The sequence below is a fragment of the Metopolophium dirhodum genome, chromosome 1 (genome assembly GCF_019925205.1).
Source record: "Metopolophium dirhodum isolate CAU chromosome 1, ASM1992520v1, whole genome shotgun sequence".
Lineage (NCBI taxonomy): Eukaryota > Metazoa > Arthropoda > Insecta > Hemiptera > Aphididae > Metopolophium > Metopolophium dirhodum.
In genome coordinates, this window is record NC_083560.1 from 35,969,783 (window position 1) to 35,994,151 (window position 24,369).

At 27.6% G+C, this 24,369-nt stretch overlaps 1 protein-coding gene across 1 annotated transcript in view; it reads right to left on the bottom strand.

Moving 5' to 3' along the window:
- The window catches only part of LOC132935342 (membralin-like), a 30,487-nt gene extending 8,270 nt beyond the window's left edge, over positions 1-22,217 (bottom strand). The window contains exons 1-9 of the mRNA XM_061001867.1: positions 22,092-22,217; positions 21,730-22,007; positions 11,855-11,979; positions 3,251-3,297; positions 3,089-3,185; positions 2,741-2,984; positions 2,550-2,643; positions 206-287; positions 79-126 (exon numbers count right to left, since the gene is read on the bottom strand). Coding sequence (XP_060857850.1) covers positions 79-126; positions 206-287; positions 2,550-2,643; positions 2,741-2,984; positions 3,089-3,185; positions 3,251-3,297; positions 11,855-11,979; positions 21,730-22,007; positions 22,092-22,217 — 1,141 coding nt within the window. The remainder of the gene's footprint in view (positions 1-78; positions 127-205; positions 288-2,549; positions 2,644-2,740; positions 2,985-3,088; positions 3,186-3,250; positions 3,298-11,854; positions 11,980-21,729; positions 22,008-22,091) is intronic.
- Positions 22,218-24,369: the final 2,152 nt, after the last annotated feature.

The following is a 24,369-nucleotide window of genomic DNA, read 5'->3' on the forward strand; positions in this document are numbered from 1 at the left end:
AGTAATAATAATATTAGGTTACGACGAAAAATCATACGAACTGTCAAACGGATTAATGTTGTAATTTGTTTCACTCACCCAAAAAACCCAAAAAACACACATAAAACTTAACCAGGTTAACTTCCCCTGAAAAAATAATAAGCAGCAATATAAAATCAAAACGTAAGACATTTTTTAATAATTATTATAATCATTTATTTATTACCGTTAAAATGGTTTAGTAAATAACTGAGGGCAACGACTAGTTGATAATTCAAGTACCTCATGTACAATGAAATCACAAATGTCTGAAAGCAAAAACAAATACAAACGATTCAACTTAGATAAATATACAAATAAAAATACTTATTAAAATTACCAGGAAAAGCAAGTCATGAAAAAACGGGAATTTTTCAACAAAACTAGGTACTTTATATATATATCTATTTAGTTTCTGACAAAATCGATTTTATTTTGCTATTGTAGTAGATATTATTTGTTTTACATTTTTCACCAAATATTTATACTAGCATTTCCTAGACTTGATATACCTATAATTTTCAAAATAATGTGGCCATTTAATGGCTAACAGCAGATACTTTACATTATCACTAAATGTTAGTATGACCAATTAAAAAAAAAAAACAAGATACAATTTTATCGATCATTTTTTAATTATTTATAGGTATATTTAATTTAGTTTAGTTTTTTTTGAATTATTGTTGAATAATAACTTTTTGCTCGGTCAACAATTCTGAAAATTAAATACAAGGTTACCTATGCACAAGTTATAATAACTTATTAGTGCAATTAAAAAAATAAAATCTGACAGTAAATCCACAATAATTTTTTATGAGCGCCTGAAGTTCAAATTTTATTAACATTGAATATTCACCAGTAAAATAAATGTTTATCCGATTTTTGATATTCTGTTTTAATGCTCTTAGTCTCGAAGTTTACTTAGTTAAGTGCAAGAATAAGCGGATTCTGGAAAATCTTGTATTAAATTTTTAATTTTTAATTTCTGACAGAAATTTAAATATATTGTAATTATTTATTGACTTGAAACTTTTTGTCACTGTTTATGTATTAACTTTATACAATTATTTTAGATTGTTTTTGAGTTATTTATATCATGAACCTATTCACACGATCACCCTAGTCTACTTCACAGATGACTTACAAGTTGGCAATAGCAGGTAATATTGTATGAAACATAGGCGTGCGTACAGGTGCAGTAGGTTCATGTGCTGCATCTGCCACATCTTTTGGGCCGATTGATTGGTCTATGGACCGGTCGGGCCAATTCTTTATTTAATAATTTAATATTAATTATAAGTAAATAAAATTGATGGGAACCAATAAATAATTATTTTTACAGTAGAGTGTAGACAAAGCTATCAGTTAATATGTTATTAAACAAAATATAAAAATAAAATTTATACTATATATAATAATATGTCTATGTTTAATGTCTTGGTTATGGTCATTGGGGAGGTGGTAGTGGTTAGCACTGTTAGCGAGTTAGCTCTAATAGCTAGTCGGACGCATCCACTGGAAAACCCTTGGTACGTTCTAAAAATAATAAAAGTAATCGACTGAATAATGTCAATAATCAGAATATCAAATTTCTATAGATATTTCTAGAGATAATAATGTTTAACATTAATTTAATCTACATGAAATGAAGTATCATTACAATGAATGTAGACTGTAATGTATCGTTGCAGACTAAGTCATTATAACTATAATAGTATGTTTACATTTGTCAATTGTTAAAAAAATAAATTATTATACTACGTATTATAGCCACTTAGGTAACAATAACACAGCCTGTGTATAATATGATCAATAACTTTGACTGTTTAACATTCATTTGGCCGATTGTTAAAAAATGGGCTGTTTAATTTTATATGTTGCATCTGCAATTCAAGTCTGCGCATGCCTATGGTATGAAATAATATTATTATAATAATTACTAGAGTTAGGATGTTAATGACATAAAAAAACACAAAAAAATTACATAAAATATGAAAAAACAATGAAATGCATTTATAGCTTAAAATGCCTAAAAATACGAAAAAATGCAAAGTAAAATTCATATATTCAGAATCAAGGAAGCATGAACTAAATTTAAAAAAAAAATGCAAAAGTCATCAATATCTTAACTCTGATTATATGTATTAGACTATAATATTATAATCTATATTCAATAATATATGAAATTTGTTTTTGTCAAAAATAAGTTCAACCTATTGAATGACTAATACAACAATTAATTACTTATACCAATATAAATATACTTATAGAAATTATACTAATAAAATGTCATCTAGAAGTAGGTATAGGCTGCCAAACAATTTCCACTCTAATAATGATTTAGCATTGAATTAAAATTTAACAAATCTATTAGTTACCTACTCAATTACTTCATTCAATCATACTTATAAGTATATAAATGCAATATAATATATAGCTCACATCCTTGTACACCCTTTGTGTGAGTTACTGATCAAGATAATAGTTTTGTTGGTTAAGCTGTATATAATAAACAATAATTTTATACTAACAGTGGATATCATAATGAAAATTGAAGAAATGTATGATGCTCTATCTTTCTGTGTTTTCACCGCAATTGGGCAATGTTTCCAGGTAATGAAATTTCTGAAACGTAAAACAATAATAATATTATCTACATTAGGTACCTATATTAATACATTACAATTATTTATGCCATGTACCTACGACTGTATGTCTTTACCTTAAAAAGCCTTTGTTTTCTTCAAATTTAGCCACAGCTTTAATAGAAGCATACAGTAATTCGTCATAGCCAATGTAATTTTCTAAGAAGTACCGATTTAATGAATTTCCAAAACATTTGTTCTGTGTAGGGTCTAGGGTTACAAGCATTACCGGAATTTCTAACCCTTGTCTAGCTTCGGACGACAAAAACAAGTTTTCATCATTCAATGAATATTCGACAATGTGATTCTCGTAATATATTCCTAAAATGAAACAACCAAAAATAACTGTAAACATTTTCATTGATAAATCCCATTTAAGCTAATTTCACAATTAATTTAATATAGGTAGATTGGTATATACCTACCTTTGTTGTTTACGTCCGGAGGTAATGTGGTACTTGTGTACTGGTATAACGAACAACTAGTGGCTCCCAATATACTTCCAAATAAATTATTTGGACACTGAAAAACATAAATATATTATTTTATTATCTTGTCTATGAGATGAAGAGGAATAGTACAAATACCTCAGTAGAATGAACTTGTGATGAAACTGACGGTTTTTCTTTTTCATCTGTTTGAAAAATAAAATAAAGAAATAATAGATGTATATGCTAAACAAATGAAACGTTTTCCATACACTATATTGTATAATGTAGATGTATGTAACCCATAAGGATATCCTTATAGTGAAAAACGCCGAGTTTGTGGTCATGACTAAAAAATATTTAACTCTTTAAACACTACAAAATATATTTTGTGACAACTGCCGAATTAAATAATCATTGTAAAATAATATTATAATTTGTGAAAATAATAGAAAAATTTAAGGAAATCGTAAGAGTTTATAGTAATACTTAATTTTTCTATACTCACGACAAATTCATCACAAAACACTGCTTACAAATTCCCATTGAGCACAATATATTATAATTTTAAAATAGGTACCGTAAGACGGGGTGAAGTGAACCAGCAATTGGGATGAAGTACCCTATTCTAATTTTTTTGAATATTTATCAGAATAACTTTGATATGGTTGAATACAAATTATTTTATCAATTCTACCGCCATATCAGTATGATAACGAACAATTTTTGATACTCGTGATAACAATACGTACAAATTATGTAAACGAAATTATTTTATTGCCCAAACAGAAAACTACTTTGTTTTTATTTGAAAGTCTTAAAAAGTCATTAATATTTCAAAAGTGAGCAACTAAATTAAAAATGTTCACTCTTAATAATCTTATCAATAAGTTCATATGAATTAACAATTTCAATCATAATGGTAAATGTGTTGTTATTAAGTTTTTGGCGAAAGAATTTGTTGAACACTTTAAAAACGTCGGGTGAATCGGGCATCCGCAAAACACCAAGAAGCTACATGAAAAATTATACTGGTCGCTATAATTTGAAGTACACTGAATAGCATTTAACTCTGGGAGTTAAATCTGTGAAATTAAATCAAATTTATTTACAACAATTATTTAATAACAATTTTATATTCATACATTTAGCTTTTCCACTTCAAAACTATATAAGTGGTTTTTATTGGAAATCAAATTCCTGGACCACCTTACCCCACACATGGGGGTAAAATCGACCACTTTTTAGAACAAAAAAAAAAAAGAAACTTTAAAAAAAAAAATCATGAATAGGTAGCTGTATTCATGCGTATAGATTATATATTGCAAATGTCAATCATTTTGATCAAACAAATTATTAGGAATCTTAAAATATATACTTAAAAGTGCCCCACTTCACCACGTTCTACGGTAAGAGCTTATTATTTACTGACAAAGACTTATGTAATTATTATATTAAAAATACCTACTAACAAGTACTTAAGACTATCTATGACTGGAAAAATTGTTTAAGACAGAGGTTTTTAAACTATGGCCCATTGACCCTATTGAAGTTTTGGAGTCACGTAAAATATTATGTTATTTTGAAATATATTATACAATGTATAATAAATTATATAAATACTATTTATTATATTTCAAATATAAATATGTGTAACAATATAATTCAGTATACTTTTTGTTATTTACTGTGAAAATTACATGCTAATATTTTATAGTACCCAAGTCAGAAATCAAAAAATATAAAATAGAATACAATAATTATATAACATTTTATTTTATATTAAATCAATAAACTATAATTTGTACAATTTTATTATTAATTAGTTAAATATGGTGAGTTACAATATCACTGAAAATATATATTTTTGTATAAATATATTATAATTATAAATTCTTTATTTGTTAAAAATAAATTGGTCGTGAAATTGGAGAAATTCTGTTTAAGATATATTTTCATTAAATTGTCCAATAACTTATAAAATTATAGCTGGTATTGGCATTGTAAAAAGCTAGTAAAATTTATTGTAGGTGATCTAGAGCTGGGTACAATAGTCAGTCAAATGCTTTTAGTAAACGGAAAATATAACTGAGAAGCGGTAAAGGCATAAAATGTTCACCAAGTTTTGTCATAAGAAAAGGAGTAGGAGATGTTAGTCATATTTTGATGTAGTTACAAAATGTTGGACAATTAATACATTGTGCCCCAAGTCAAAATTAAGGGGGATAAGCCCTCTATTTGTTGTAAAAAAATAATTGTCTCTGTGACCATTTAATAAATAGCAAATAAATACGACTATAATACAAGAATAACACTGCTGAAATTAAAGCTCACAAAAAAATATATATAAATCAAATTATTAAAGAATTAGGATATTTAATAATCTTGGTGTAACTGTGTAAGTACCTATTGGTCTCATCATCTACTTTTCTTTTTTTTTAAAACAGTTTCCTATAATTGTTTACTAATAATAAAGATTCTTTGTGTTATAAGTTGTAACTTTTAAAACAAATGTAAGCAACTAATATTGATAAATATGAAATACGCTAATATTTCAACAAACATTTAAAAGTGGCAACATAATTTTAAATAACAAAATTAAATATTTTTTATCTTATAATAAAACCTTCAACAATATTTTAGTATAATGTATGTTAACAAAAATTATAATAAGTAATAACTTACTAATAAAATTAACTTTAAAAATAAAAAATTAATGTTCAGTGTTCTGACTCTATAATAGGTGTCTGGTGTATAATAATTATAATCACTGCTACATTTTACAATTTAAGATATTTCAATATATAAAATGTTCTATTACTAGTTTAAGTTTAGTTTAACTTTTTTAGTGAAATTATTATCAATAAATTAATGGGTTCAAAAATAAATAACATTAAAAAAAATAAGAAAAATGAATACAATAGGTATACATATTGTATGACAATACTTATAGAAAAAAAAATATAGAATCAAAGGTAATTAAAAAATTAAATATTAAGTTTTATTTTAAATTGTTATTACTTTAAATAAAAACTGGTTTTATTTGTATTGATTTAATATGTATATGAATGAGAAGCATTTGATAAATAATAAGTACCCAAATCATTAATCAATAGAAATAATATTTTTAATTTTATAAAAGCTATAAAGAATACTTACTAATTTTATGTAGTTATGAACATAACATAACATTTACACAACAAATAACAATAAAAATAAATCTTACTCATATCATTGTAAAATAATAATAATATTACTCAAATATTAATTATTTTATATTATGACGCTGCATTTTGAAAAAAAAAATGATAACGAAAATTTTTTTTAGAGGACGTCGCACCCGCATGTGTTGGATTTGTGTTACACACGTGACACGTACGACAAAGCAAATTTTAATTTGCTAGTTTCAATAGGGTGCTGTCAATTTTGATATTAGAGTGAATTGACCTATTATCAAACTTTTAGGTAACAACATTATCTGTGTTCTCTTGTTGGTTTTTTACGATATTTTAATTTTTAAGGGAGTTATCAGTATATAAAATATTAATATTTGAAAAATTCTCATAACTCACTTAAAAATGTTGATAATAGGTCAATTCACTCTAATTTCAAAACTGACTGCACACTGTTGAAACTAGCGATCGGAAATGTCCTATGTCGTACGTGTGTAAGACGGAGTGACTTCCTCTTAACTTCGTGATATAATTAAATTAGTTGAACTTAAAATAATGTCATTGTTAACATAGTGTATCATAATTTGGACGCTTATACCACTACAAGGGTGGCCAACGAGCTCAGGACCGGCTCAAGCGAAAATAGTGAACTAGGCAAAATCGAATTTTTCCGCCCCTAACTATATAATACTATCAATACTATCGGTATTTTGAAAGTGCCACCCTCTTACTAAAGTGATTTTTAAGTGCCGCCCACGGCGTGGATCTATGTCGCCTAACCCTTGCGCCGGGCCTGGAGCCGCTCAATATAATAACAAATAATATAAAAAGCACGAAAAGGAATAATACCTATTAAATAATATTAAGAAACATGTAAAGATGGGAGCTACATGAGTCAATGACATGAGCCACATTTTGGCCACCCCTGTACTATTAGGTTAAACTTTTTCAATTGTGTTTACATGCCTTTAGATTACCAAATATTACTAACATAATATTACAATAAGTAATAACCTAACATCATAACTATATTTATCAATTAGGTTGGGTTTAAATATTTGGTTATTTATACATATATATTTTGTACAGTTATGTTTTTATTTTATCAATATTCTCATTTAATTTACTTAAAGGCATTAAAATGTAATATATTATGTATTTTTTCAAATGATATATATTCAAGAACATTGACTTCTTCTTGATATCATTTTATACCAGTGTTCTATAAAAATAAAAATTAAATGGTAGATAAAGCAGCAAATAAAATAATAACACATACATTTACCACACGTACATGCATTCAGAAATTTATATGACAGAAAACAAAGTGTTATATATGACAAAAATAATGGCAAACCATAGAAAACCCAAACCCCAAACCAACAAAACAACAAGTAATTTTTTAATATGAAACACACTAATACATTTATCTTAAATTTAAATGGGTTTCTTCACAATGATTAATGTATCTGACCAGTGGCGTGCAGTCAGACAAGGTATGTGTGATGTGTCGCATTATCGCTTGAAAAGGAAGACAATAAATTAATTTAATTTATAATGTCAATTTGCATTAATCCGGTTATAATATACTCAATTACCGGTATTATTTTATATTAAAAATTAGAAATTTAAATAGATATCCAATATTATGTTGACATAACCCTTGAGATTTCAATACTTGTATCATTATACTGTATGCAAACCACAAGGCCAGGTGCGCTAGGGTAGGGTGACCACGGCTTTACACAGCAGTTAGGAGTGCTACATTGAGCAATTATAAATACTTTTAGAAACGGATTATTTGATACCAAACGTTTTTTTTTTTTTTTTTAAGTACAAATACGCTGTATAATAATGTTATTGTTGTTGAAAGGGGTTTTTTTTTTGGCCGTAGCCATTTTCCTCCAATAAATAATAAATAAAATAATAAAATAGTTAATATAAATAATTTTTGAATATCAAAAAAAATAAAAATATTCTTTATTAGGCTTAATCGACAGCTGATATAGATATAGCCGATACCAGAATGTATCAACCAAATAGGCAGGGCTTGCATTTGAAAAAAAATTCTGTTTTATGTTATTTACAATTAAAACGTTATTCAACTTTTGCGTTTATCGTTATCCAGAATTAAACGTTATACAAGTTTATGTTTATCGTTATTTAAAATAGTGTTAATACCTATAAAATTTAAAAATAACTAATTCGGGTAGTTAATGGCCCAGATATGAAATATAATATAATCAATTCTTAGATTGTCGCATGAAATAAATGTTTCTACGAAACCAATAGACTTTTAAATAAATAGATTTTAAAATATTTCGTTTTGCATTATTGTTCTGTCAATGATATTCTATAAATTACATTTTGCGTTATGTTTTGTTTAATGATATATAATATATTTTGTTAATATTGTTATGTTTAGTTTTGCGGTATTAAATTATTTTTGATTATCGCTTTCCATTATAATTACGTTTACAAATTTCCATCGTTTTTTTGTCAATTAATATAACGTTTGCAAGCGCTGGATCCTAGCCTTAATCTGTATAATACGAAACGTAATACTACAACACTGGCTAAAATATTGGAGGAAAATGGACATAATATCAATCTAAAATAATGTGGAAGAAAATGGAAACCAACCTTTTTTTTGTTGAGGAAAACAGTGGAGGAAAACGGTACTTCATTTTTGGAGGAAAATGGAACCGCCCTTTTTTTGACACCTACCAAGCTTCAATTAATCAAATACCACTGCACGCCACTGCGACTGCCATATTAAGAGGACGTGATACCCGCATGTGTTGTCTCCGTCTTACAAGTGCGTAACATAGCAAATTATACGCAAAGCAGAACACGTGTAGCTCCGTTAGTTTAAAAATTAGAGTGAATTGGCCTCTTATAAAATCTAAAGGTATGATTATTATCTAGACAACATCGTGGGCTTTTTATTATATTTTAGTTTTAAAGCGAGCTATGAGTATTTTAAAATTGTAAATTGTTTATACACTTTAAAGTACTCATAACTCGCTTAAAAATTAAAATATTATAAAAAGCCCAGGAGGTCGCCTAGATAATAATCTTACCTTTAAATTTTATGATAAGTCAATTAACTCTAATTTTTAAATTAACGAAGCGACACGTGTTTGGCTGAGCGTAAAATTTGTTATGTTATGCACTTGTACGACGGAGACAACACGTGCGGGTATCATGTCCTCATAAAAACACACACATTCAAAAAGTGTACTTTGAGCAATAATTTCTTAACCATCAAGCATATTTTCATACAACCAAGTGCAAACCCAATACAAAATAAAATGAATCCTTTTAAAAGCTTCAAATATTTTTTTTTTCTTCTTACAAATGACAAGACCGTAAAAATTAAATTGAAATTTATTAGTTTTAAGTGTACATAAAAAGTGGTCTAATTTTTTGCAACAGGTATTTAGTGTAGTTTATTTTAATTTTAGCATTTTAGCAATAAACGAAATAAAATAATATGCTTTTAATGATGAAATAAAGTATGAATAAATTAGAAGTAAATTTGAATATTAAAACTAAATATTTGTGCTTAAATTTAACCAACCACAAACTGCAAAAACACAACCACTTTTTCCATTACAAACACACACATACACATACAAACACGACATATATTAAATAGTAAATATTCTTATTTCATGTTTACTTAGAATAAATGGGCGTATATCGATTCCGCCGATTTTGTATCGATTCCGCCGGCTACTGTTTATAATATCTACATATCGATTCCGCCGGCTATTAATTCAGCCGGCTACCGTTTACAATATTTACACATCGATTCCAGACACTATTCATCCCACCCCCCTTTGTATATGTATTTTAAAATGTATAATCTATTTAGTATAATTTGGACAATATATACAACTATAAATTAAAATATTAGTATTTAATTAATATGTGTATGTGAATATACATATATTGTTAATTGTATATAGTGTAAATTGTATAATTCACAATTAAAGTGTATAACTACCTACTTTTGGTAATATTTGGAAACAGTTAATAAGTGAATTTATAAATTTTATAAATCTATAAATCTATTTTTGATATTGTGCCAAATTAATGTTTTTACAACCAATCAGGTTTCTTATAATATTATGCGTGTAGCGCACGAGTAAATACATTTTATTTCAAACCGTACCTATTGCTATAACGTATTATTATTAAAAAATTTCAAATCTTTTTAAGTTATTTATAGACATTTGAAATCTTCGATCTTTTTTTAGTTTTTTTTTATAAATGACAATAAAATTTTATTCGTTGGGCAAAAAAGTTTCAAAACTTGATGCAAGACTTCTAATATATTGTCGCAACGGTAGTTAAAAATTATTAAAAATACATAGTCACAATTTTTTTTAATAAGCATTGAAAGTTCAAATTTTGACAAAATACGTAAAAATCACGAAAATTTGCAATTTATTTTGAGTTAGAAATGTGATGTTATTTATAGACATTTAAAATTTTCCGTTTTTTTAGTTTTTTATTCTATAAATGTCAATAAAATTTTATCCGTTAGATCAAAAAACTTGAAAATGTAATACAAGATACCCCATAAGTTTATATAACTGTAGTTGGAAAATATTAAAAATACATAGGCACGTTTTTTTTTATAACCATTTAAAGTTCAAATTTTGACAAAATGTATTTAATTGAAAGGCATCGAGAGAAATAACATCAGAACGTACTACAAAAAGCTGTGAGTCTTTCCACTCAAAATTAAATTCACAATTCACAAAAGCTCACCCCAACATTTTCATATTCACCCATGTTTTAAATAAACATACAAACCGACACTTTCATACATATAAACGGAATAAACATCGAGAAAAATAGCAAAAATAGTGCTTTTAACAAAAAAAAACAAAGTATTAAAAATTTATCAAATGATTTGAACGATAATAAAATTTCTAGGTTTACTTATTTAAAGCATGTGTCCAAATATTATCAAAAGTAGTTTGATTTATACCTATATTTTTATTTTATACTTATATATTATTATTATAATTTTATTCAATTTACATTATACATTTTAAAATATCATATACATAATATTAATTAGAAAAAAATGATTTATATTTATACATTTTTATTTTATACTGATATACTATTATTATCATTTTATTCAATTTAGACATGTGACCAAATATTATGATCAAAAATATTTACATTTATGCATTTTTATTTTATACCTACATAGAATTTATTGTATAATTGTATACAATTTAGGGCCAAATAACATTCATAAACAAGACTTTGGCATAAGAAAATAAAAATTAATACTTAAATTAAGGTTGGTCGAGAGTTCGAGACCTACCTTAAGTTATTATCACACATTTTTATTTATTAAATTATCAAATATTGTGAATAGTGTCCGGCGGAATCGATGTGTAAATATTGTAAACGGTAGCTGGCGGAATTAATAGCCGGCGGAATCGATATGTAGATTTTATAAACAGTAGCGGGCGGAATTAATAGCCGGCGGAATCAATATAAACTTTTTTCTTAAGCAGGTAGTTTCGGCGGAATCAATAATTCCCCGAATAAATTGTACCTTCAACGTTTATGTTATTTGTAATTGGTTCTGAGTATAAGTGAGGTTTTAGGGCGCTAGTCTCTCGAAATTTATTTTCAACTAACTCTACTGTTGAATGTTCAATATAAACTTCTTCTTTTTTCCTAAAAAAGAATATTTAGTAATAAGATAATATTAAATTCACTTTTTATTTCAATTAATAGTAATCGATCATTGAACCTATAGTACATAATATATTACTTAACAATATTTAAGTATTCTAATCATCACTCAATAATAATTATAATGTGCACTATTTAAAAATATTTTGATTTAATACACGCACTGCAGCGGTGGCGATGGGGGTCGCGGTTACGGAAAAATGAGTCCGGCACTGCCAAGACAAAAGAACTTTACCGCCACCGCTGCAGTGTGTGGCGTCCTTAAATCTAATAATTTATAAACTGTACAAAAAGAAGAAAATACAATAAAATTAGATTAAATACAAATTATTTGTTTTACCTACCGAATATTATCTTATTGACTATTTATAAATAGTATATAATATATAAACTAATATATAGGTATTTCAAACATTGATATAAAAATTGTTTATTTATAAGGTAAGTTAATGTACAGGTCATAATAATTATGGTAATTAGGATTTAACAAGAGGTGGTGCAAATTAATTTTAATATAATAATGAACATAATAAGTTTAGATTTTTTAATATGTAGTTTAAACAGCTTAAAATCAATCATAAATCATAATAAAAAAGAAAAACATTACTAAAATCGACATTTTTTTAGTAACATTATACAAAGAAGAAGCTGTTTTTAAATTTATTAAAATAAACAAAATGTTTGATTTTTAACTTTTGTATTTGCCTATATCATTATAATCAATTTTATTGAAAAATAATACAAATGAATACATATGACATTGTATCAATTATTATAACTTAACTCGCTCAGAAATACAATATATACAGAGATTCAGTTAGAAAATATTTTTAAAATTAATTGTGATAACAATAGGTATAATAAACCTAAATACACCAATGTAAATACGTACAAAATGTATACTAAACGACAAGTTTATCTTTTTATTCAACATTCTACTATAACCGTATGATTGTATCATTATTTAATTATTATAATTAATAATTATAAAGAAAAATATCAATAAATTTAAAAAGTCAAAGAAAACCCTTAGAAACATATGTAATATGCACAACCATGTTTAGTAAAATTTAAAAAAAAATTATTGGTTCCTTGCATTTATTAATATCCTTAGATTAGGATGTACATGAACATGGCCCCCCGACTTTGTCCAAACATTTTCAAAATTATTGTAAATAATTGTAAATTAATTGTAAATAATTGTAAATTACATTTGCGAATTTGTAAATCAGCAGATAACTTATAAATCAAAAAACAAAAGTCGGGGGGCCAAGTTCACGTAGCCCCCCGACTTTGGCCGATCGCCTCCGGACAAACTGCAAGCAATTGTAAATTAATTGTAAATAATTGTAAATTACATTTGCGAATTTGTAAATCAGCAGATAACTTATAAATCAAAAAACAATGTCGGGGGGCCAAGTTCACGTAGCCCCCCGACTTTGGCCGATCGCCTCCGGACAAATTGCAGGCAATTGTAAATTAATTGTAAATAATTGTAAATTACATTTGCGAATTTGTAAATCAGCAGACAACTTATAAATCAAAAAACAAAAGTCGGGGTGCCAAGTTCACGTAGCCCCCCGACTTTGGCCGATCGCCTCCGGACAAATTGCAAGCAATTGTAAATTAATTGTAAATAATTGTAAATTACATTTGCGAATTTGTAAATCAGCAGACAACTTATAAATCAAAAAACAAAAGTCGGGGTGCCAAGTTCACGTAGCCCCCCGACTTTGGCCGATCGAGTCCAGCAATCCGACCAACTACATACGTTGGCTGATTTTGAGTTATTAGACCCTTCAGAAGTATTGTGATATTTTTTTAAGTATTAGGTAGTGTTGAAGTTATTATAATTTCCTGTTTAATTATACCCTTTTATTTTTAATAGTTTTTAGAGAATTTCTAAAATCTACTTCCTTTCAAAACTTGTTTGGGTGTTAATGAATTGTATTACAAATGTTACATAATATTATTATATGATATTTGTTGAGGCTTCGAATGGAGTACAAGTGAGTATTACCTAACGTTTATCATAAATTAAGAATAATTGTGATATTTGTTGCTACATTACCGGCTGAGATCACCTTCAGTTGAAATCTATGCTGAAATGATCTATTTTAATATACAATTAGCTGGCTTAAAAACATAGTTTATTTCTTTTCATTATAACAAATTATTTAAAAATATAAAATTATGATTGGTTAAAAAGTACTAACTCGTATCTTTAATTAAAAAATAAAATATAACTGTATTCAATAAAATAAAATATAGCTCAATAAAAATATTACTTTTTGGTATAAACTAATAAATGTGGGTTCACTTTTATCTGTTCTGGTTTCTTACATCTGGCGATTTTTTTAACCAAATCGTTGTGGGTTTCCCATATTGTCTTTGTTTCCAAACGGCGTACATGGCTTATATAATGTCCATTTGTATAATTGATGGATCCATTTAAAAAAAAGCTGAGTAAAAAGTATAATGTAGTATAATTTCATTTTATTACATAAATTAATTAATAAATGATACATACCTCTCATTATTGACACTCAATTCTAGCGGGAAGTGAGCCATATTAAAATGTTTGGTTCCTACAACTTGATCCATTTCAATAAATATATGATGACTTAATTTTTTGTTTGCCGAAACTATCCCGTTGCATGATGGTTGACGACAGTTATAATTTCTCTCTTCTGTATATGTTTTTAGCAGACCTTCCAAATTTGATATTTTTTGAAGTTTTTGTGTATCCAATATGATTGTACTACAATTTTTGATGTTATTGGCATTTTCACAATTTGTATTAGAACATTTGATATGTTCTTTCGCTGACGGAAATTCTTGTAATAATTTATAAATTATGAATGTTACGTTGCACTCAGAGTTTATAACTTTCAATCCAGATACTCCGTCTTCTTCGTCAAATATTTTCCTTATTAATTTAACTCGTTCTTTATATATAGTTTTTGGGGAATTTCCACAAGCCACTGATTTGCAAAAATTCAAAAACTCATCAGAACTTTCATCAATATAATGTTTATATTCATCATTATCAATATATGCTCTTGAAATAATTACGGCTACAGAATCAAACGCACAAGTGTTATTTACAAGATATCTTTTTTTTTCCATGTAAACTATAGATGATAAATTACCATTCAATAGTAATGAGTTGAAATTTGATCTTGTTTTTCTTTTATTAAACGACAGTTCGATATCTCTATTTGCTTGCATATATTTTGTTATTCTCTGTCTTTTAGGCTTATCATTAAAATATATTTCCTGTGATTCACCACCACGTCCACGCCAATTTTCATATTCTTCACCAGACTGAGAAGTTGAAAGGGTTATTGAGTTGTCGTCAGATATTTCATCTTCTATACAACTATATTTGCTATCAGATTTTTCGCCTTCACATACATCTGGTTTTTTGTCAGAGACTACATTTGGTAGCGTGTCGTTTATTTCTTTGTCAAACTCTTCATCAAATGAGTCGTTAATATCAAATATTGTCTTTGAACAACTTGGTATATATACATCTTTGTCATGCTGAATACAAATATCATTTTGAACATCAATGATATCAAGTGGTTTTGTTTTCTCAACTGATAATGTATTTTTTGTATCCTGGCCTTTAACTGATATTTCTTGTTTATTTATTTTTGCTGAGTTTCGAATTTGGGCACTCTTGAATAGTCGAGCATTACTATTTATGCTATTTAAATGATTTATAACAAATCTGTCTACTGTCATTGGTTTACGTTCAAAACGAAGAATATTGCATTTCAGTTCTTTAAAGTCCCCTTCGACGGATGCAGAAGTAGCAATATCATATGGGGAATCAAACAATGATTGCATGACAGATGTCCAAAGAGGAAAGTGCTTACATAAACGTATAATATCAGTGGTTAGTTCTGGAAGTAAATGAGCAGACAAACGGTTACCTTTTTGTTCAGAATTATCTTTACTTGTTTTTAATACATCTTCTAGAAATGCTGTAATCTGGGTTGGACGTTCATCGAAACCAGAAGCCAAATTTTCTTCAGAGTCTTCGTTAAATTCTTCATCGTCTAACATATCAAAATTTACTCCGTCTTTAATTGGTATAATATCCTTTATACGATTTACTAAATAGACTCTACTTTTTTCTGAAGGATTAGGTTTTGTACAACATTTATCTAACCATCCATCAGTTTCACTCAATACAACAGTTAGTAAGTTTGTTAAAATTTCACGAAAATCATCAATGTGTTTTGATACTAAAAGGAGTCTGAGACAACTGACATAGAATACTTTAAGATGTTTATTTTTCCCATTCAAACATTTAAGTCTACAAAATATTTTTACCATGTGGGCAACGTCTATTCTTATGTAGCATGATGGTAAATTACTATGTGATTTATTTAAGCATAAAAAACATTTGTCAACATATTCACTTAAGGATGCATTACAAAAAGCACGAGACATAGCACCCAGTATTGGTAATGAATAATCACACACTGCTTCTTGAGGACATCGAATTACCACTTTTTTCCAACGCCATAACCAATTGAATATATTGTCTGTATCGTGACTTTCAGACACCATTTGTACTACTGGAATTTGCCCAAAACCCGTATTTATTACTCCTTCATTAAGAAAGATATTATTTGATGATATGTTCATACTTGTTCTTTTAATTTTTTGTACTAAACCACCTGTAGCATCTATGGCTAATCTGCAATAACTTTTTACTTCATCTTTGTAAATAATAATTTGATGACTGGACCAATAGTAAACAAAAAATGGATCCATACCAATATTATATATTGATCCAGCATAAGTTGAATTATGTTTGAACTCAACGAGAGATTTAATAGGACACTTTTCAACAATTCCTAATGATATATCTTTAAATTGCTGCTTAGCTTTGCTCAAAGTATTAAGAGTATAAAGATTTGGCGGAGAAGTACATCCAAATTCCAAATCTTTGGCATTTTTTCTCCTCCAATTAGATCCAAAATCTGACGACAATTGTTCCCCAACAATTTTTCGTTTGAAACCTTTTAATGGACGCTTAGTGTCATGTTTTGTTTCGGTGCCCCTAGTGTCGTTAGTACGGAGACTAAGGATAAGTGCTTCACCACCTTTAGGTTCTGTGTCTGACCACCCTTCCATTTCAGAACCACAATCTTTACATTTAGCACAGAACCAAATATAATGTTTACTATTCCGAGGATCACGACTAACTTTTCCTCTTTTATATATGAAATTGCATGGAAGTTTATGCTCTTTTAAAAATATATCGTTGATCATATCTGTCCAAATTCCTGGTGGGAGTATGTCATACGATCTGTACGCAGATTTTTTATCCTTATAAGACACAGTTTTAGGTTTAATTTGAGTGAACACATTAAAAGGAATAGTTATTTGAAATAACTTTTTGAGGAATTCACCTTCATTAGATTGCAATGAACATTCTGTATCTGATGATGAACTTTGGTCTACTTCTATAGAATTTTTTATATGATCTTCCAATCCAAGCAATTTAATTAATCTAGATTTCCATCCATGTCTATCCTCATAAAACATAATATATAATGAATTTGAAGGAAGTTTGTAATTTAAATCTTCAGATAAAACTTTCCACACATTACTTGAAACTGGGCTAATTAAACCTTGTTCATTTATAATTTCATGCTTTCTTTTTTTTAATGTCTCAAAAACTAGGTTCTCGTCAACACGAGGTTTTCGTCCCCTTTTAACTGTAGCCTTAAATATACAATTTATTTTATAGTTTTCACCGAATTAAAACTTTTTTTTTTTTTTTTATTTAATAAGAAAATATACAACTATACAATTAAGTACAACAAGTAATAATGATGAAGAGGATTACATAACATGAAAAACCTAACCTAACCTACTTGAAATTAAAACTTTATAATATTTATAATGGATTAATGAATTAATAGTATTAGCAGTGTCTAGTATTGATTTACACTTTGTACAGTTTTTACGTATTATAACTATTTGTTACGTTAATTAACTAAAAATCTGTTTAATGAAAGATTCGTATTTTATAAAAATAAATTTAATAAAAATCTTAATAAAAAATCCAAATTTTATAAAAATAAATTTAATAAAAATTCTATTTGATAAAAAATTCAATGATAATTATATATGTAATGAAGAAATGGATAATTCATAATAACAATTTAAAAAATACTAAATAATAATCTGAATTTGCTAAAAAACCTTTATTTGTAAAAAAATCAATATTTGATAAAAAATCTAAATTTGAAAAAAAAATTTATAAAACAAAATCCCTGATAAAAAATTCATATTTTTAAAAAAAACTTAAATGAAATAAAAAATAATAATGTGAGGTATTTTTCGTTTGATAAAAATCTATGGTTTAAAAAATATATATTTGATAAAATATGGTTAAAAAAATCTAAATTTATACAAAATCTTTATTTGATACACAATCAATATTTGGTAAAAAAAACATAAAAATATAGTTTTTTTTAGCAAATTTGGATTATAAATTAACATTTTTTTTATTCAATAGATTTTTTACAAATTATCTATTTTTAATTTAAAATATAGATTTTTTGAATAATGAATTTTTTATCAAACATATTTTTTATCAATTTGCTTTAAAAGATTTTTTATTGATTTCTTATCAATTTAAATTTTTTTAATATAAACTAAAGTAAAACACAAAAAACATATACAATATTATATATTTTTATATTATATTATGTCGCGTGAGTTAGAAACCCGTCGACGTTACATATGCCTCATAAATGATAGTACCTATAGGTAATTTTGAAATACATGTTATGCGGTGGGCCCACTTTGAGAAGTTGACCATAGATATTATATAATATATACATCCCTATACCTAATATTACATCCATTACAAAGTAACTCACTACATAGATGGATATTGTAAGAACCAAAAACTTATCTTTACTAATCATTCAGATAAAAATATAATCAAATCAAATGTCTTGATAGAAATTAAGTATTATAACTTTATGGCATACAAAAATTGAATCAACAAATATGAATTTAGTGTGGACTATGAAAAGAATTACCTATGGCTGTATCATTTAATAAATTTATTTTAATAATAGGTACACACTATTGTAATTGAAAATATTTTTAAACTTACCATTATAAACAAGATGTATTAAGTTTCAAGTAAAATATTATAACAATACACAAATTATTATAAAATATATAAACCAGGGTAAAATGCAAGAGCATGCGACTGGACATCTGGACTGCATATGAGAACACAATCACTATAATTTTAATTTAATAATATTGTTATCAATCAGTAAATTTTAGCCTATATTATTATTGTTGTCTACAGAAATCGTCAATGGCATATCTAGACGACGCCTTTACACAAAAATAGGAAATCCCGAAAAAATACAACACACAAGTAACAACACGTCCACCATGCAATAATAATAACAATCGGTACAGTCGAAACAATATAATTTGATTTGATGCTGAGGCCACACGATGCGTTATTACTGAAAGCATTGGGTTTTTATACAGACGGTTTAGTTTTAAATATAACATGCTACATAATGCAATCTCACAATGATCTCCCAAAAAAATTAAAGTTTTGTTTCAACAGGAGATATAATGGTGAATTAGCATATTATATTAAGTATTAAATAAAACAGAAATTGAATTCAAATTTAACACCATTCATTACAGTGACCCACTTGTAACCTACTGTACAGCAGAGTGACATCCACTTACCCACATTTTGTTTTTTGATTTCTAAGTTTTCTGCTGATTTACAAATTCGCAAATGTAATTTACAATTATTTACAATTAATTTACAATTGCTTGCAATTTGTCCGGAGGCGATCGGCCAAAGTTGGGGGGCTACGTGAACTTGGCCCCCTGACTTTTGTTTTTTAATTTATAAGTTGTCTGCTGATTTACAAATTCGCAAATATAATTTACAATTATTTACAATTAATTTACAATTGCCTGCAATTTGTCCGGAGGCGATCGGCCAAAGTCGGGGGGCTACGTGAACTTGGCCCCCCGACTTTTGTTTTTTGATTTATAAGTTATCTGCTGATTTACAAATTTGCAAATGTAATTTACAATTATTTACAATTAATTTACAATTATTTACAATAATTTTGAAAATGTTTGGACAAAGACGGGGGGCCATATTCATGTACGTTAGATTAGGTACTCTTCTATAAACTTAAATATTATAATAAAATATTGTTTTTAAAGAACCCGGTGCCAGCTTTTCAAATTGTCCGCAGTTCTATACAATTTTATATTTTAGTTGCCACCTCAGTTATAATACTTTTCCATTAAACTACCCGATTCCTATTTGGGAGGGGTTTATAGGGTGTATTATATTGAAAAAATGACTTCACGGGAATAATTCACAGGTCTTGTAGAATTATCAGATTTTGGTAACTATTTTTTTAACTGAAAGAAGAAAAAGGTGGGTACGTGGATGTCACTCGGCTGTACAGTAGGTTACAAGTGGGTCATTGTAATGGATGGTGTTAAATTTGAATTCAATGATATAATATCATTGTATAAGAAAAACGATTCTGAGCGAAAACTGTCAGTCAGCCTATGATATTTCTAAGTATATTATTTTGATGATATTATTGTGAATAAAGTAATTTATATATTATAACCTATTTACGTGGAGCCTTGTTTTCAATTTTCAATCCTTAGCTATAAAAGTTGAACATTTTATACATTTTTAACTACAAAATAATTATTAAATTATAAATTTGATAAATGTTGTCAAAATTTGAACTTTAAATGCTTATAAAAAAATTGTGCCTTTGTATTTTTAATATTTTTCAACTGTAACATTATATCAGTAGCCTTGCAATAAATTTTCACGTTTTTTCACCCAATGATATTTATAGAAAAAAAAATTGAAAATGTCCGTAAACAGCTCAAAATAAGTCAAAATATTTGGAAAATATTATGGTGTATATAAAATGCTAATATAAACAATCAGTCAAAATTTCATGTACCTACGATCATTTGTTTTAGATTTGCACCAAAAACCAAAATCGATTTTCTCGAAAACAGATTTTGCGTAAAAATTCCCGTTTTTCCTTAATTTTTCTTTTGTTTTTTACGTCGCTTTTGAAAACTACTGGGAAAAAGATTTTTACTTTTGATCCCCCAAAGTACCAACTAGATTCACTTTCCTATCAGAAAAGTTACTGTTGAAGAAATCCAAGCATTTTACTGTCCTAAAAGGTGATGACAGACACAAAAAAAAAATAAATAAATAAAAAAAAACACACAATTGTAAAATCAATACATTCATTGCTTCACTCAGAATTCAAAATTCCTACAGACCTCATTGAACTTTGATTGTTTAAAATAATGATGTAATATAATTTATAAATAAATGCTTAAAATTGTAATTTGGTTTTTTTTTGCAAATTATTAAGTTTGAGATAAAAATATTGAAAAACGGCGTTTGATGCGTAGAATGTTACCCTCTATTAGAAAAAAAAAAATTATCAAATTTGGTTGGTTCTACAGAACAGAATCATTATTCCCGTAGAGTGTATTTCTATGTGCAAAATTATATTGGCACCGGGCGCCTTATAAGTAGATATATTTTAAGAAGATTGGTTTTTAATACCTAGATATTAAATTAATTAATTGCATTAAGAACAATAAGACCATTTTTTCTAAAATTAATAACTTTTGGGTACTTACTCAGGGTTAGACGTTTTAATGAAATCATTGAACAGTGAAAAATTCTCATTTATTTTGTATAATACATTTTCTAATCTGTATTCACGTTCAAAAATATTTTCTTCTGTTAAGAATTTGTTTATTTTGCCTTTTTGTTCCGGATAGCGTTCATAATTTTGAATTATCTCCACTCTCAGTATACCATTTTTGGGCCAAATATTTATGACATGGTCCAAACAATGAGCTGGTTGCGATAACTTTATATGAAAATTAACAAATGTATACAAAACTAATATTGCCTAAAATCAAAAAACGCAAATATTACAACACTGGGTAGTTCTAAACACTGACGTTTGGTACGTAGGTATAATGTGAAAACTTACCTCAAATAGAAATACAAATTCTATAACTCTCCTTACATTTCTTGGAAATAATTGCATGTATTTCGTTGAGAATCTGAAGTACATGCTGTCTCGTATATTGAACTGGAAGCTATTGTTGGCAGACATGATGAAATTGCCCCTCTAACTTAGGAACAAACCAAACTGAGCAGGAAACCTTGACGAATGCTACACCGGCTACTAAAGCGACTAAACCAAATTGTTTGCATGTACGGGAACGCTGGAAACAATCTAAGATATCGCACGAGTCACAGGCAATCACTTTTTTTAAGAACGTCTTACACACACAATGATAATAATATGTGAATTACTAATCGTACGTACTCACCCTAAGGCCTAGACAGACGGACGTGACCCAAACGTAACGGAGATCGGTGATGTAATTGTGGTGTGTGTTGGAAAAGAGGACTTGCGAATTGTGTCAAACTTAAGAAATTGAAATAATTTTACTGTGATCTACTGCCATTACGGTCCATTGGGACGACAAGTGCCAGAGAGGAAACAAGAACACACATTAAACGACGACGACTACGACGACGACGACCGAAATGATAGATCGTAACTGCGCAATCGCACAGGTGGTCGTCAGCTGAAGGTTGGATATTTAGAATATAGGTCACAGGTTACAATAGTATTGATATTATTTATGTCATATTTTATAATTTACACACAATATGAATATGAAAAATATAATATAATATCAATATATCATTTATTATTTAATATAAGTACCTAGGTAAGTTCTATTAAAATACGAGTGTGACGATTATGAAATGCGCAGCCGTGACGTGGGCGACATCGCCTCGCGTCATACTGCGGAGTTCCCATGACTATACACTTACATTTTTATTTTACCGATCAATACCTACCGAATCAGAAAGCGACTCGTGTGTCATACTGTCGTTCAGGAAATCTACCAATATAATATGAAATATGAAATAAGTACAGCACCTTGTATGAAATGTTTCCCCGAAAATTCAATTATCGATCACAAGAAAATCGAACCGTATAGTTACCATTATTATTTCCGATACATTTTATCAGTGGCAGCGTGACACCAAAACCAGTAGCCAGGGTGGCGGTGTCTAAGTGTTACGGCCGCAACAAGTATTTTGAGTTGTTGTGGTTTCTTAGGGAACAAATTTGATTTAGCACGTCACTCACAAATGTTTTAATTTTTTTTTTTTGGAACGTAGTTAATAACGAAAGTGTTATCAGAATATTATGTGGGTCACTTGGTCATGGACTTGGTCTTCGAAATTATAGCCTTCTGGAAATTGCCAATTTGCTTTAGCACTGTTGTCAGAACAAAATATGCATGCACCACTTACAATAGTGTGTTTTTTTTTTGTGTCTAACCTAACCTAACCTTTTAGGACAGTAAAAATGCTTGGATTTTCTTCAACAGTAACTTTTCTGATAGGAAAGTGAATCTAGTTGGTACTTTGGGGGATCAAAAGTAAAAATTTCCCAGTAGTTTTCAAAAGCGACGTAAAACACAAAAGAAAAATTAAGGAAAAACGGGAATTTTTACGACCTATTTTGAGCTGTTTACGGACATTTTCAATTTTTTTTCTATAAATATCAATAAAATTTTATTTGTTGGTTAAAAAAGCTTGAAAATTTAATAGAAGACTCCTAGGTTGTTGTATCAAAGGCAGATGAAAAAAATTAAAAATCCATACTCACAATGTTTTTTATAAGCATTTAAAGTTCAAAAATTGACAAAATTCGTAAAAATGACAAAAATTTGAAAACTATTTTGAGTTAGAAATGCATAAAAAATTTCCTTTTTAAATCTAAGATTTGAAAATGTAATACAAGATTCCTCATAAGTTTGCCTATTTTTATCAAAAAAAAATGTCTACAAGAAAGTCAAATCAAATTTTTATGAGCGTTTTAAATTCATATTTTTACAACATTTGATATTCACTCGATTTCTCATGTAACGATTTTCTTATTTTGTTGTAATTAAAAAACGTATGACTGTAGATACAAAATTTCACTGAATGTTTATATTAGCATTTTCTATACACCATAATATTTTCCAAATATTTTGACCTATTTTGAGCTGTTTACGGACATTTAAAATTTTTTTTTCTATAAATATCATTGGGTGAAAAAACATGAAAATTTATTGTAAGGCTACTGATATAATGTTACAGTTGAAAAATATTAAAAATACAAAGGCACAATTTTTTTATAAGCATTTAAAGTTCAAATTTTGACAACATTTATCAAATTTATAATTTAATAATTA